The sequence below is a fragment of the Xyrauchen texanus genome, chromosome 16, assembly GCF_025860055.1.
Source record: "Xyrauchen texanus isolate HMW12.3.18 chromosome 16, RBS_HiC_50CHRs, whole genome shotgun sequence".
NCBI lineage: Eukaryota > Metazoa > Chordata > Actinopteri > Cypriniformes > Catostomidae > Xyrauchen > Xyrauchen texanus.
Window position 1 is genome coordinate 22,253,864 of NC_068291.1, and position 14,210 is coordinate 22,268,073.

The 14,210-nt window shown below is 36.4% G+C and overlaps 2 protein-coding genes across 3 annotated transcripts in view; both read right to left on the reverse strand.

The window, feature by feature from the left end:
* Positions 1 to 8,905, reverse strand: part of LOC127656802 (phosphatidate phosphatase LPIN1-like) — a 41,992-nt gene extending 33,087 nt beyond the window's left edge. The window contains exon 1 of one of the 2 annotated variants that reach the window (XM_052145259.1): positions 8,164 to 8,905. In XM_052145259.1, coding sequence (XP_052001219.1) covers positions 8,164 to 8,265 — 102 coding nt within the window. In that variant the 5' untranslated portion in view covers positions 8,266 to 8,905. The remainder of the gene's footprint in view (positions 1 to 8,163) is intronic. The other variant, XM_052145260.1, reaches the window with a different exon arrangement.
* Positions 8,906 to 11,459: 2,554 nt separating this feature from the next.
* The window catches only part of LOC127657123 (protein GREB1-like), a 44,589-nt gene continuing 41,838 nt past the window's right edge, over positions 11,460 to 14,210 (reverse strand). Inside the window, exons 30-32 of the mRNA XM_052145777.1 lie at positions 12,873 to 13,073; positions 12,413 to 12,551; positions 11,460 to 12,243 (exon numbers count right to left, since the gene is read on the reverse strand). Of these exons, the coding sequence (XP_052001737.1) occupies positions 12,080 to 12,243; positions 12,413 to 12,551; positions 12,873 to 13,073 (504 nt within the window). The 3' untranslated portion in view covers positions 11,460 to 12,079. The remainder of the gene's footprint in view (positions 12,244 to 12,412; positions 12,552 to 12,872; positions 13,074 to 14,210) is intronic.

Genomic DNA, 14,210 nt, shown 5'->3' on the forward strand with positions numbered 1-14,210 from the left:
GGCCCCCTGACCCAGTCCCTGTCCGGTGGCCTCCTCCCAGGCCCCCCAAACCTGTCCTTGCCCGGTGGCCAGCTCCCAGACCACCTGAACCTGTCCTTGCCCTTTGTGCCCCTCAGGACTTCCTGCCTGCCCTCTGTGCCCCCCTGGACCTCCTGCCTGCCCTCTGTGCCCCCATGGACTTCCTACCTGCCCTTTGTACCCCATTGGACTTCCTGCCTGCCCTCTGTGCCCCCTTGGACTTCCTGCCTGCCCCTCGTTGCCCCCTGGACTGTCTATCTGCCCCACGTTGCCCCCTTGGATTGCCTGTCTTGCCTCCCTTTGGTCTGTCTAATTGTCCTTTGTATCTCCTTGGTCTGTCTCTGTGTCCCTTGTGCTCCCCTTCATCTGTCTGTTTTCCCCCCGGGTCTACCCCCTCACTCCTTGGTCATTTTTTCTGGTTGTTGTTCTTGTGGGTCTTTTCCCCTCTAGGACCGTCTGGAATCCGGTCCTTTTGAGGGGAGCCTATGTTATGATCCCTTGTTGTCTGTCCCGTGTTTTCTGTTTCTCCCGTCTCTGTTCACATTCCATGTCACGTTTTCCTTGTCCGCCCCGTGTTTCACTGTCTTCGTGTTAAAAATACATTTCCCATGATCCCCAGCACTCATCACTGCCAGCCGTGTGTCATTGTGCTCACCTGATTGTAGTTTGTCATCATCTTGTATCCAGTGTATATATACCCTGTTTGTTCTCCATTCCCTTGTCTATCGTTGATGTTTGTGGACGCCTGTCTTCGTGCTCTTCCCCGTGTTCATCCTGCCGGTTCTGCCTTTCATGTTTTCCGTGTTTACGTTTTGTTTCCCCATCGCGGGTATTTCCTTTGTTTGTGTTTTTCCCGTATAGTTTTCACTGTTGTTAAATAAATCACTGCATTTGGATCCAACCCCTTGTCTGCCTCCTCCTGCATCATTACAATAGGTTTTTATAAGGTTGTCATACAAATAGAAGATACATTAGGGAAACGTGGAATGTGTTTCCTGGGAATGATACATTTTCCCTTGCAAAAAAGTACTGTGGCAGTACCATGGTACAGTGATGGTTTTAGATGGTAATACCATTATACTTTATACTATTGAACTACATGTTTACCCAATTCATATACCATGGTATTTACATTGTATTTGCATGGTATTTAAGTCCAAGGTACTATAACAAATAACATGGTACTACTATTGTGTACATGTCCAAAAACAAAACATTGCAGTGCAATGGTACCAAACCAAGGCCAAATCAACTTTCTTATTTATAAGTCACTTTGGATAAAAGCAGAATGATTTGATGTTATGTAAATTCTACTATAATTCAAATGCAGTAATTCCAAAAAATAACCTTTCCAATAACCGTTTTTATTTTGCTGTTGTTAGAACATACAATGTACAGTAAGACAAACATGCATCTTTTCTGATTATATCAGTTCAGTCTAATCAATATAATCTGGATGATCTATATTAGATGTAATTTGTACATGCTAGTAAAAGCATACATTTCTAACATACTGTAGCAGTTATTGTAGTGTAATCTACTGTGGTAACCCCAGTGTCCTAAAGAGGAATTTCAGACCTTGTGTTTGTTTGGGTTATTCAGTGGGTATGTTTGTGTGTGTGTGTGTGTGTGTGTGCGTGTGTGTGCTTATATGCTTGGGAACAAGCTCAGGAACTGCCTCCTTTCTCTGAAAATGGCAACTAAAGAACATATGTGGATAGATGGAGCGAGATGGTGTATACTGTATGTTGAAGGACTACCCAGGCAATGAACAGCCTAAAAGAATCAGCCCCAAATTAAACTTTGCAAGGACTGCCCAGCTCTCTGATTGCAGAAAGTGCCCTCAACATGCTTTTATTTCATGATTTGCTGATTTCTCCACAGGATACACCAGAACACTAGAGTACGATCCAGATACACTTCCTGGTTTCTACACTGTAAAATATGTCTGTTATTTTAATGGTAACACCTGTAGAAATGCTACATAAAAAAAGTTTATTGATTAACAATAAAAACTGTAAAATATACAGTAAAAATGTTGAATATATTTTAAAAGACAAAACAAAACAAACAAAAAAAAAATTAGATGTAAAACGGATGATTTTCCTGTATAATTAATGGTAAAAAAAAAAAAAAAAATTACAAGAGAGTACATGTAATATATACAGTAAATTATTGTTACAATTACAGTAAAATTGATAAAATGGTGTTGCACAATTCCCTGCATGACCCATACTATTTCATAATATTTTATGGGAATGGTTTTGTTTCTTCTTATTTTTAATATCAGTTATGTACATTGGGGTATTCTGTTTTATATTTAATGTAGTTTAATTAATGTTTACCGCATTATTTAAATTTCACATTTGTTACTCTGATGGTGTTAGTGTTTGTGTGTCTCTACATGTTTAGTGATCATTGCTCCTGGTAGAGCCACTATTGGTGAACTTCATGTATTCATGTGCTCATCTGTAATTTTTACGATAATTAACAATACCTTATAAAGTAAAAAAAGCATATTGTAAAAAGCAGATTTTTACAGGTTAATATCAAGTTTATGGCGTTTTTTCTTTTTTTTTTACTGTACATTTAAAATGTATTTATTTTTTACAGTGCCAGCGTGGTCATGTAAATTACAACAGTTTTAAACTGTAAAATGTACAGGTTATTTACATATTTACATGACATTTTTATTAAATTTCTTTAAACAACAGGATTATTATTATTATTATTAACATTTGTTACAGTGTAGGAATCTGAGACTGTGATTTAGAGGGTCTAGGGTCGGTGTGAACCCTTATTCCATTCTGTGTGGTTACAATGTCCAGGGTTTCAAAACAAAATAATTTGAAGGAACTGAAAACATTTTGCTTACATGGCAGACAACAAAGTAATTAATAAAGCCAATTAATTATTATTATTTTTTTATTACATTTATTTATTGCTATTTCATGTCAGTCAAAGTAATCTGCTATGGCAATGAATAGATAAAATATGTCTGCATTATTTAGTTAAATATTATCTATCCTAAGCAGCATGTCAATATGACTCAGTCATATGGACAAGTCAGTTATACAAGCATTTGACTCATATATCACTCTTTACATTTCCGTCAGCAAGCTAAGCATGTGTTTCATCATAGAAATACATTCCCAAGAAAATGCACACATTCACGTGGAGGAATGGGGAGTCACCGAAGATGGGCTTTCTCCACCAATCAGAGGCCAGAGGGGGCAGTGACAGAAGGCATGTGAGGTCATGTGTTGACTAAACTGCTGACCTTACTATTGTAGGAAGGGAGAGAGTGACACTGAGACTCTTCAGGGAAGTGGGGCCTCTGTTTTTCTGCATCACTCCATTGTATTTTTGACATGTCAGAACAGCACGGCATGTACCATTGGCAGTAATGTGATCATGCCCAGTTAGTGTGAGGAACTGAGCTGTAAACATTTTTAGGAAGTGTGTTTGAGACTATATATATCATAGCTTGTGAACATGAGCAAATTCATTATACCAGTGGATCTAAACTGATTTTGCAGTAACACTTTACAATAAGGTTCCATTTGTTAACATTAGTTAAGAACATTAGTTAACATGAAATAACAATGAAAAATATTTACAGAACTTATAAATCTTGGTTAATGTAAATTTCAACATATAGTAATACATTTAAAAAAATGTATCAAATCAAAAGTTGCATATGTTAACATTAGTAATGCATTATGACCTAAGAGAAACTAACAATGAAATGTTTTATTTTTATTAACTAGCATTAACAAAGATTAATAAATGATGAAAAAGCATATTGTTCATGATGCCTAATGCATTAACTAATGTTAACGAATGGAACCTTATTGTAAAGTGTTACCAGTTTATGAACCAGTTGCAAACCAATACAGGACCAAAATTTGTATAGTACAAAATTAAGCAAAAATGTTTTATCAGACATTGGATTTGAACTTTGTAGGCTCAACAATATGCAAATATTGTAACATGACACAAGGCTAGATAGGAAAATCGACCATTTTGCAAATGCATAAAGTGTGATTCTTGAATTTTGATATTTGAATGCTCTTGGCAGCCAATAATTCACTGCACAAAACACAAAGTGGTCCACACAAATAATTTACCCTCATTGAAACTGAATTTAATGTAGGTTGTACTGTATTTTCTTTTACCTGGCAAAGCATAGTTTGAGGTTTTCAAGTATAAGGACATCTCCTGAAACCTGTTCTGGTTTGCATATGCCTAATTTGCCTATTTTCCTCCAAATGGCAGATAAATTTGCACCAAAATACTGTAATAGAGATTGGATGACTGCCTTTGACATCAACAGCAACAGATATTAAACGTGTTTGTCCTTCTTTTTAATGGCTGATAAGCCTATTTATTTTGATATCCTATATGCACAATCTTATGCTTGGTTACGTTTTATAATTTGCATTTATCATTGTTTTTCCCTGGTGTCTGCTACCCTATCAGAACAGATTTGTTTTATCAAAACTGACCTGTTGATCACCCACCAACCACTGATATCGCACCACCACAACTATCAATCAAAAACACTGTTTGAAAGTTAGGAATATTTGCTAATTTCTCAACTGTTCTTGGAAAAATAACTATTGCACAATTTTTTCTAAATTAAAGGAATATTCCGGGTATTCACAAAAAAATATTTTTACAGATCAGACCCATTGACTTCCATTGTAAGTGACTCACTGTATCCCAGTTTTTGCTTTTTTCAAAAGAAAAGGAGAGGCAAGTCAAAATGTATTTCTGTGGTAATCAATATTATGCCACAAATGCTGTTGATTTACCTTAACTTGTATTGAACCCAGAAAATCCCTTTAGGAATTAAATTAAATAAAAGTGAGTGGTCTAAAAAAGAGAGAGATGTATAAAATCACAATTGGAGTGAAGACTTCAAAATATTTTCTTACCACCATTTCTCTCCACTCAACCACTCACACTAGACAAAGAGCAGCTGAGCTCTGGAAATGAAAGAACATGCTTACAGTAGCTGGAAGAGCATGCTGATGACTGTTAACAGTCAATCAAGCTAAAGACCCTTTTCCCAATAAAACAGCAAAACTGTTTCCTCCTCTCAGCACAAAAGGACACTGCTGCGGTGGTGCAGCACAATATAAGTGATTTTGTATTAGTATTACAACATCAGTCTTTCTTTAGCCTACTTAATACTGGTCATATGCAGATCTCAAAAAAGGGTTTGATGGAATTAACTTTATAAGCAGTATAGTGTGTAGATTATTGTTCAGTCTTGTTCACTGCTTTATTTAGCTAATATCCATAATATTGTTCTAAACAAATATGTTATGTTGAATCATTACAATCAACTGAACTTTCATTTACTGTAAGTAATCAGACTGTAATTACTATTTTATTAGTGGTTATTTTTTATTAATATTAGGGATGGTCATTTTGCTAATTTTGTCTACTCGAGTACTCGAGGAGCAATGACTGTATATATAATAACATGTCTGACAAATGTCTTTGTCTGCTGCATTGCTTCTTGTTGTTGCAGTGTATCATCTATTTATTATTATAGGCTGTTATAAAATAATCTGTTACAAAATTTACAAAATATTGCATAAAACATAATTCATCATATTTTGTCATTAGGATTGGTGATTCGAATCCCGGCCCACATGACTCCACATGCCAAAGTGTCCTTAGGCAAGACGTTGAACCCCAAGTTGCTCCCAATGGCAGGCTAGCTCCTTGCATGGCAGCTCTGCCGCCATTGGTGTATGAATGTGTGTATGAATGGGTGAATATGTCACAGTGTAAAGCGCTTTGATACCGTCAAGGTCAAAAAGGCGCTATATAAGTGCAGACCATTTACCATTTATCTTAGTAAGAACGTATCAGTTTTTTGTTACTGTCTGAACCGTCTATTTTCAAATCGCAAGTTGACTTAACAGGAGACGCCATATCCATTCTGTTTTTAATATGCGTGATATGTTCAGTTTTGAAGACGCTACATTCTGTTCCATTTAGCTGTGTTCTGTCTAGTTGTTTGAAACACTCGTCTGCTGTATATGCGCTGCTTCAGCATGTTGAGTCCACTGCCACATGCCTGCTGTGTGTGTGTGTTTCCCCTAGTGTTCGCTCCTGTGAGGATGCTCTGTTTTGTTGTTGCTGTGATGATTCATGAAGTGTTTCATGAATTTCCACCTTTCACCTGGGGAAATTGCAACGGAATGACACATTATTCAGACTTCTAACTTGGAAACTGCCGCGGAAATCTTCTCCCATTTTGTCAGGTTGCAGGTGTGTGTTACATCACGCAAACATTTCAGCACCCAGGGCAGGGAGGTTTATTGACAGTGACAAACATTTACTTTTATTAAATAATATCCATTAACGAGTCAAAGTTCTTACATTAAAAGATAATAAAATGCGTTTAGCAAATGTTTTGCAGAGACACGGTTAATTACACTCTCTTTTGATTATTGTATCGATAGCATTGCAACATCGTATGTCAGTTTGGGTGCTATGAGACGTCTCTGATTTACTCCTCAAAGCCACAACGTAATTGTGGCAGCGGGGGCGTGGTCAAGCGCCCGTCCGGGAGAGAAAAGCGGTAAGGGCGCTTACACCTGAGCACGCCCCCGCTGCCACAGTAATCAATCTCAAAATTAAAAATAAGGTCCCACTTCGACACATTTGTGTTTTGTTGTCAGGTAATTGTCACTGAATTTCAAATGAAGTGAAAAGTCACATCATGCGTGATCACTGATCGATCATTGCTGCCACTTCCGAGTACCTAAGTACTCGAGTACTCATGCACATCCCTTGTTAATATTATTAGCAATTTTACATTTTATAATTTAAATAATTGTACAGAACAACCTGTAAAATTAACAGTTTGGAACGGTTTTGTTATGTCGTTTATATTATTAAATGATAAACTTAATATATTAACCTTCTGCTTTTCGGTTTAGTGTATTGTTCACCATAATATTAATTGCAGAAGGGCATATGCTGACACAATGTTCATCAATAGATGCTCTTCCAGGTGCGATGACCAATAAACATGAAGAGACAGTGCTCAGAGTCACTCTAACACTTAACACCATCATGGTAACACATGTGAAATAACAATTATGCAATAAATATTAACTAAACTACATCAAATATAACACAGAACACCCCAAAGTACATAACTGATGAAATAAGAAGAAACACAACTATTCCCGTAAAATATAGTGAAATGTAATGGGTCATGCAGGAAATTCTGGGAATACCTGATTACCATAATTTTAACAATAATTTACTGTAAAAAGTACTTGTACACTCTTGTTAAAATTAATATACTTTTTATCATAGTTTTTACAACTTTTACATAATTTCACCGTAAAACAACATGTGTTTTAAATATTTTATAATTTTTTCCTGTATATTTTACTGTAACTACTTGTTAACCAATTAGCATTTTTTTACTGTAGCATTTTTATAGTCTTTTACCATTAAAATTATGGACATTTTTATACAGTGTAGTTGGTAAATGCCCATGTAACCTGATACAATGACGCACTCGATTCTCTTTGGTTCTAGGTCACATAACTCAGGCTCTAGAAGCAGCTAAGACACATGCTCATGATGTTCCTGCTAAATTACTCTCCCCTAGTTGTGTTAGTGACTCATATATCACATAGATATTTGACACTGTACATCGGGAGCCAAAGACAAATCATATTTCGCAGACTAATCATAAATATTATTATATAATAAATATTCAAATGATACAGCATGTTCTAGTCGTACACATTGGACTATTAGTTCTAAAATGCACGTGTATTATGCACTTTTGTCATGTAATTAACAAATTGTAACTGACAATTCATTCTTCTAATGAACACCTCATTTGAAAATAAAAATTCAACAAAACAATATCTTAGAGCCACACATCCAAAAATCATGACATTAAGTCTGAGAGTAGGCAAGAAAGCCATACCGAAGTTTTTTAAAAAGATACTAGACAATATATATTCTACAGCTCAAGCTATTTTCTAATTTATTTCAAAAACATATTTTATCCCAATTATAATATCAAGTCCTGATACACATTTCAACACAAGTGCATTTGAGGACAGAGAAAAACAGACAAATCAGTTGAATTACCCAAGTCCAGCTTGTGTCATTTGGGCTGAATATCTCATCATATCCTTCCACTTCATCTTCTGCTATCATGGTTCCATTATCCCTCAAGAGCTGAATGTTCATTAATGCAAAACAGTATAAAGCTGAAACTACTCCTTACAAAATGCTTGTGCTAACGACGGAGTGGCCATGCTAGCAGTGGACTATATACAGGGCTTGAAGGTGTTTTGTACTAATTTTAAAAGTGTGTTCTCAGAATGGTGTTCACAGGCGAAACTTGAGAGGACCTGGTATGATGAACTTCAAGCAGCCAGTCCTGGGCCCTCCCTGAGAGCCACACTTAGAAGATATTACTGCAGTTTTCTATCAACTGGCATACTGGATACTGTATTCTGTATACACAAACAAAAACATCTACACAGAATACACACATGACGCCTCGATCTATTAACCAGCCCCACCCTCTTGCACATGCACAAACAACCAAATTAAGTGACAATAATAAATGTTTAGAATTGTTTCCAGTGTTGTAGGCCAGTGCAAATCACAAACAGCAAGCTGGATTTTCTGGTAGCTCATCTGATGGAGCATGGTGCTAGCAATGCCAATGCCAAGGAGACATAGCGTGTGTGGAGGCTTCACGCTATTCTCTGCAGCATCCACGCACAATTCACCTCGCGCCCCACTGAGAGCAAAAACCACATGATAGTGACAATGACCCTAGCAACTGGGCTAATTTGGTTGCTTAGGAGACCTGGCTGGAGTCACTCAGCATGCCCTGGATTCAAACTCGTGACTCCAGGTGTGGTAGTCAAGGTCTCTACTGACTGAGCTACCCAGGCTGAAAATGCTTTTCATATGGTAACTTTTAAATTAGCTGGTTATAGTCAACATTAAATATTATTTAACATCATTGAATAAAACGGAATACATTAGGTTACACCAACAAAACAAATGATAAAAGTTAGACCAGGCAGAAGTAGCTTCTTAACCTCTTCAACTCTGGTGCATTTTTTTGGCTGCCTGCCATTTTCCACACCCACATTTAACACCTGAAATAATGGACAATGGACTAATGCAAAAAAGTGGTCTCATTTTACAGAAACCCCTCAAATAAAAATAAAATAAAAAAGTTACAATAATTCATGAATAATACTGTTTATGTTTATAATTGTATGATGAACATTATAATAAAATATTTTGTTGTTGTTGTTCTAAAATTGCAAGCATGTAATTCTGTGTAATTATGACAAAATATGTGAAAAGAAATTGAGGTTAAAGAAATTAAATTAAATCACACTGAGGATGCAACAACTGTGAGTCTTTTAATAGGTTACATTATACATGTTACATTTCCAGGGACCAACTAGATCATGTCACACAGGATTTCAGGAGGGGCCTTATTCTGCTGTTGCTGTGGCTCTCTCACTCTCTTTCTCTCTGTCTGAGACTGACCCTTACCCCAGTCGAGCCTCACAGAATGTACACTTGCAACACGAGCCACCATTTCCACATGCTTCAAAGAAAACCCATTAACATTAACATCAGGTGACTGTGAATTCTATGTATGTACTTTGTCAATTGCGTACATAGTAAATGTGAGTGTGTGTTTGTGCGTAAGAGAGAGGTGATTAAATTGCATAAATGTTATATCCCTGAAAGTCTTTCCTTTTGTTAAGCATACACATATTCATTCGACAGGGTTCACACTGATCTGACTGCAAATATTAAATGTTATTCAGACGTATTCGTCCAGTATTTGCAAACCTTGTAATTTTTATGCTATTGCCCTGATTGTAATATTGGTAATATTCCTTAAAAAAAGAGTATTTTGGAGTACCATTTCAGCAAAGGCAAAAGTTGATTTTAATCAGTAATCTGTGTATTCAGCTCAAAACCCGATACATTTATGATTAAATGATGTTTGTCGATATAGTTTTGAACTGAATTGCTTGAGGTTGCATGTTTGTAGGCAGCCCTATACCACCAGGATCTGAATAAATATGCCACATGCTGTAATTACTGTTAACATTTTAAGTGACATTTAGATACTCCCCATCATTAAAATGATGATTGCTCTAAAAGGGATAGTTCACCCAAAAATGAAAATTCTCTCATCATTTACTCACCCTCATGCCATCCAAGATGTGTATGACTTTCTTTCTTCTGCAGAACACACACACACAAATATTTTTAGAAGAATATCTCAGCTCTGTAGGTCAATACAATGCTGGCCAGAACTTTATATTTCCATAAAGCACATAAAGACAGCATAAAAGTGATCCATAAAACTCCAGTGGATTAATCCGTGTCTTCTGAAGCGATATAATCAGTTAACACCTTTTTCACTAGATGACGCTATGAAGTGTAATACAGCTTAAAATCATGACTGCCATGGAAACTGCTGATGTTAAGGTTTATAGTGAGAAGGGAGTTACATTTTGGTCTGTTCTCACTCATAATTATAAATCTATTCTGAACATATGGATTTAACCACTCGAGACTTGTGGATTACTTTTATGCTGCCTTTATGTGCTTTTTGGAGCTTCAAATTTTGGTCACCATTCACTTTATAGAGAACAGACCATATTCTTCAAAAAAATTGTCGTTTGAGCTCATCAGAAGAAAGAAAGTTATACACATCTGGGATGGCATGAGGGTGAGTAAATGATGAGAGACTTTTCATTTTTGGGTGAACTATACCTTTAACTTTTACATAACATGATGTTCAGAGATGGTTAGCGTTAGTGTAGTAGCAGATAGGCAAAAACGATCTAGCTGTACTCGCAAGTTGAATTGCCATTGAAACGTGTGTCTGAATATGTCTGACTGTTGCTATTAATGAAATACTTTTTAAAGGAAGGGGAAAAACTCCCTTAAAGTCTTCAGTTAAGAAAAAACTCCAGAAAACACAAGTTGCAGCTTTTACAGTACATTGTATTAAAGAGACTAAGAGTCTATCCTTCACAGCTTTGTTTTCAATCCTGTCAAAAACTTATGGCGCTACTCTGAATAAGGTCTGTTGAATATTTTAGCTCTTATCAACATTTTGCTTGATAGTAAGTTCATTTTCACTATGTCTTTATGAAAGACCAAAAGCTTTTAATTTAAGAAATGTTTGGCTGATGCTTTGTGATAAAATGTAAAAGATATGTAGGTTTATTTTATGTTTAAACCAACCATGTAAAAGAAATTGTAACTGCTATGCCCTCTAGTGTTTGTACAGTGGTATAGCAATAAAAGTATTTAAAGCAGAAATGGAATGATGCACGGAGTATGAAATATATGACATAAGTACTTTAATGACATCACGCTCTCATCCACACACATCACAGAACAAGCCAAACACAGCTACAAAAATACTCTTTTCTACAAAATACTTGAATATTATATTGTGTATTAAACTATATGACAGAAAAAACAACAATAAACACCAAACAATAAAACACAGAACGATAAAAAACATAGAAAGGTAACAGTAAATAAATAATTTTTAAAAAAATTATAAAGATGTGATTAAGTATGTTTTGAGGGTGTCACTATGCAATGTATAATAATAAAAGGACGAGTTCAGCCAAAAATGACAATTCTGTCATCATTTACTCATTGAGACAAATACATTTTTTTTTCATAAAGTGAAAGTGAATGGTGATTGAGGATAACAGTCTTCCTCAAATGTCCCTTTTGTGTTCCACAGAAGAATGTCACATGGGTTTTGTAACGACACGAGGGTGAGTAAATTATGACCGAATTCTCATTTTGGTGTGAACTATACCTTTAAGAAGATTAAGATTTAAGAAAACAAAACCAAAAATAACAACAACAAAGCATTAAGCAAAATGTACAGCACACCCTGTGCATTATATACAGAGCTAATTTTATTTACAGACAGGACAGTTAATAAGACCAAAGTGATTGAGTCTTCGGGCTTGCAGAGTCATATGTGTTTTCCTGTGAGGAAAAAGAGAGGTTGGTCCTCTTTGGCATTGGCTGTCTGAAACTCATCACTGAGACGAAACCTCCACTCATCTTCCAGTTCCAGCCGAACTAGCGTCTGACGCAAAGAGCTCCGGTTGGGACAGATCACACATAGAGTTGCCCCTGGACCAGCAAAGAGGAAAACTTATGAAAGAGTGGATAATTTCAAGTATTTTTGGCCACTTTTTAATAGTTTGTCACATAGACCGTGGAAATAAAAGGCTATAAAATGAACTGTATAGACATTTTAAAAGTACTGTGTAATTATTACATATCTTTCTGGTCTCTTTACCTTTTAGAAACTGGAACTTTTTGAGAAATCCAGGAGTTACAAAGGAGTCACAGAAGTATAAGAGCAGGCCACTGAAGAGCAGTCCAGTAGTGCTAATGTTAATGGAGTGAGGTCTGGAGCTAACAAAACAAACGGTCACCTGGGAAGTAGTCACAAACACAAACAAAAGTATTATTTGGAATCACAGTGCTTAGTGGTAGTATGGAAGTAAGAGTGAAGATGCAAACAATTGTAAGCAGATATTGATATATCTTAACATGGATTAATATAATTAATATAAGTAACACCATGGTATATTTAGAAGTTCCTTGAAGTACCATGTACATACCATGGTAAATTAATGTGGTTATTATTCCACACCACAGTATTTATTAAAGTAGCATGGTATTACAATCTGATAAAATGACTGTATCATGGTACTAGCACAGCACTTTTTGTAAGGTCATGCACTGACATGTACCTCTGGGCCGAGATTAAGGTAACAGTCGACAGAGAGGACGGGGTGGCTGTAGTTTCGGGCACTGAGGGGAAACAGGCGATGGCTGGTGTGCTGAAGGTATTTCTCCAACAGCAGCTGTGCTGGTGTGGCCAGGAACAGGTGCTTGCTGTCTGGGGCACAGATGTACTGAGATGGCTGGATTGTGGTGGGTACGTCTGTCATCTAAGGAAAAATCAGAAGAACAATTGTTTGAGGTGTTTTTCATATTGATCACTTACAGTTTATGTAAGAGATTTAAAAACACTGGGTAGCATATCCATGACAAAATTAATGCAGTTTCAACTGCTTTTGACAGTAGCTTTTCTTATTCTGGGCTAAAAGTGTCCTAAACTAAATATTAATTACAAAATTACATTTTATACACAGACGAGTGTATAAAAGTGTGTTAATGGGCAGAATACAGACAAAAGACTGATAATAAGGGGGCATATCTCACTTTGGGCAGATGTGTGAATGGCTTTCAGCTTTAGAAGGCACATTATTGAAGCAGTATATCAAACAACAGAGTGAATGGGTACTTAAGATTATTTGAGTAGGTTGGATTCCTTTTTAACTAATTAAACAAATCACATGGCATGGTTATGGAAAATGTCTCGATGCGAACATTAGATAAGTTTGGTAGTTTGAACCAGATGCCTGATCTTAACTGACTGAACAACGTAACTGGAATTAGCTGTCAGCCTCAAAGTAGGTGGAGCTCCAGTTCAAGTCAAGCCATTTTTATTTGTATAGCGCCTTTCACAACACATAACGTTTCAAAGCAGCTTTACAGAAAATCATTCATTAACAGAAAATTAAACCGTAATATCTATAAAGTCTTAGAGTCATCACTGTGTAGGTCACACCTACCCATGAAAGGGACCAATGACAGTAAGGTGTTTAGCAAACAGTTCAATGTTTTTTTTTAATTTGCACTGGCGTGGTCTTATGAACCACTGAAGTGGACTAAAAATACTTTCATTTTGGCCATATCAACTGGTAGAGCGTGACATTAGCACCGCCAAAACCATGGGTTCGATTCCCAGGAAAAAAACTGAATAAAATGCATACACTGAATACACTGTATGTCACTTTGGATAAAAGCATTTGCCTAATGCATAGATGTAAATTTAAACATCTGTTCATTCTTGTATTTCATATGAACAAAATCAGGGCCTTAAAACCCTCCTCCTCCCTAGAACCAAGTGTCTAGATCTGCTTCACAGGGACTGTACAATGTATGTCTAATTGGGCAATAGCAGCATTATCGGTCATCAGCTTGTCTGCTCTCTAGGTATTTGCAATAGCATCAGCCAAAGC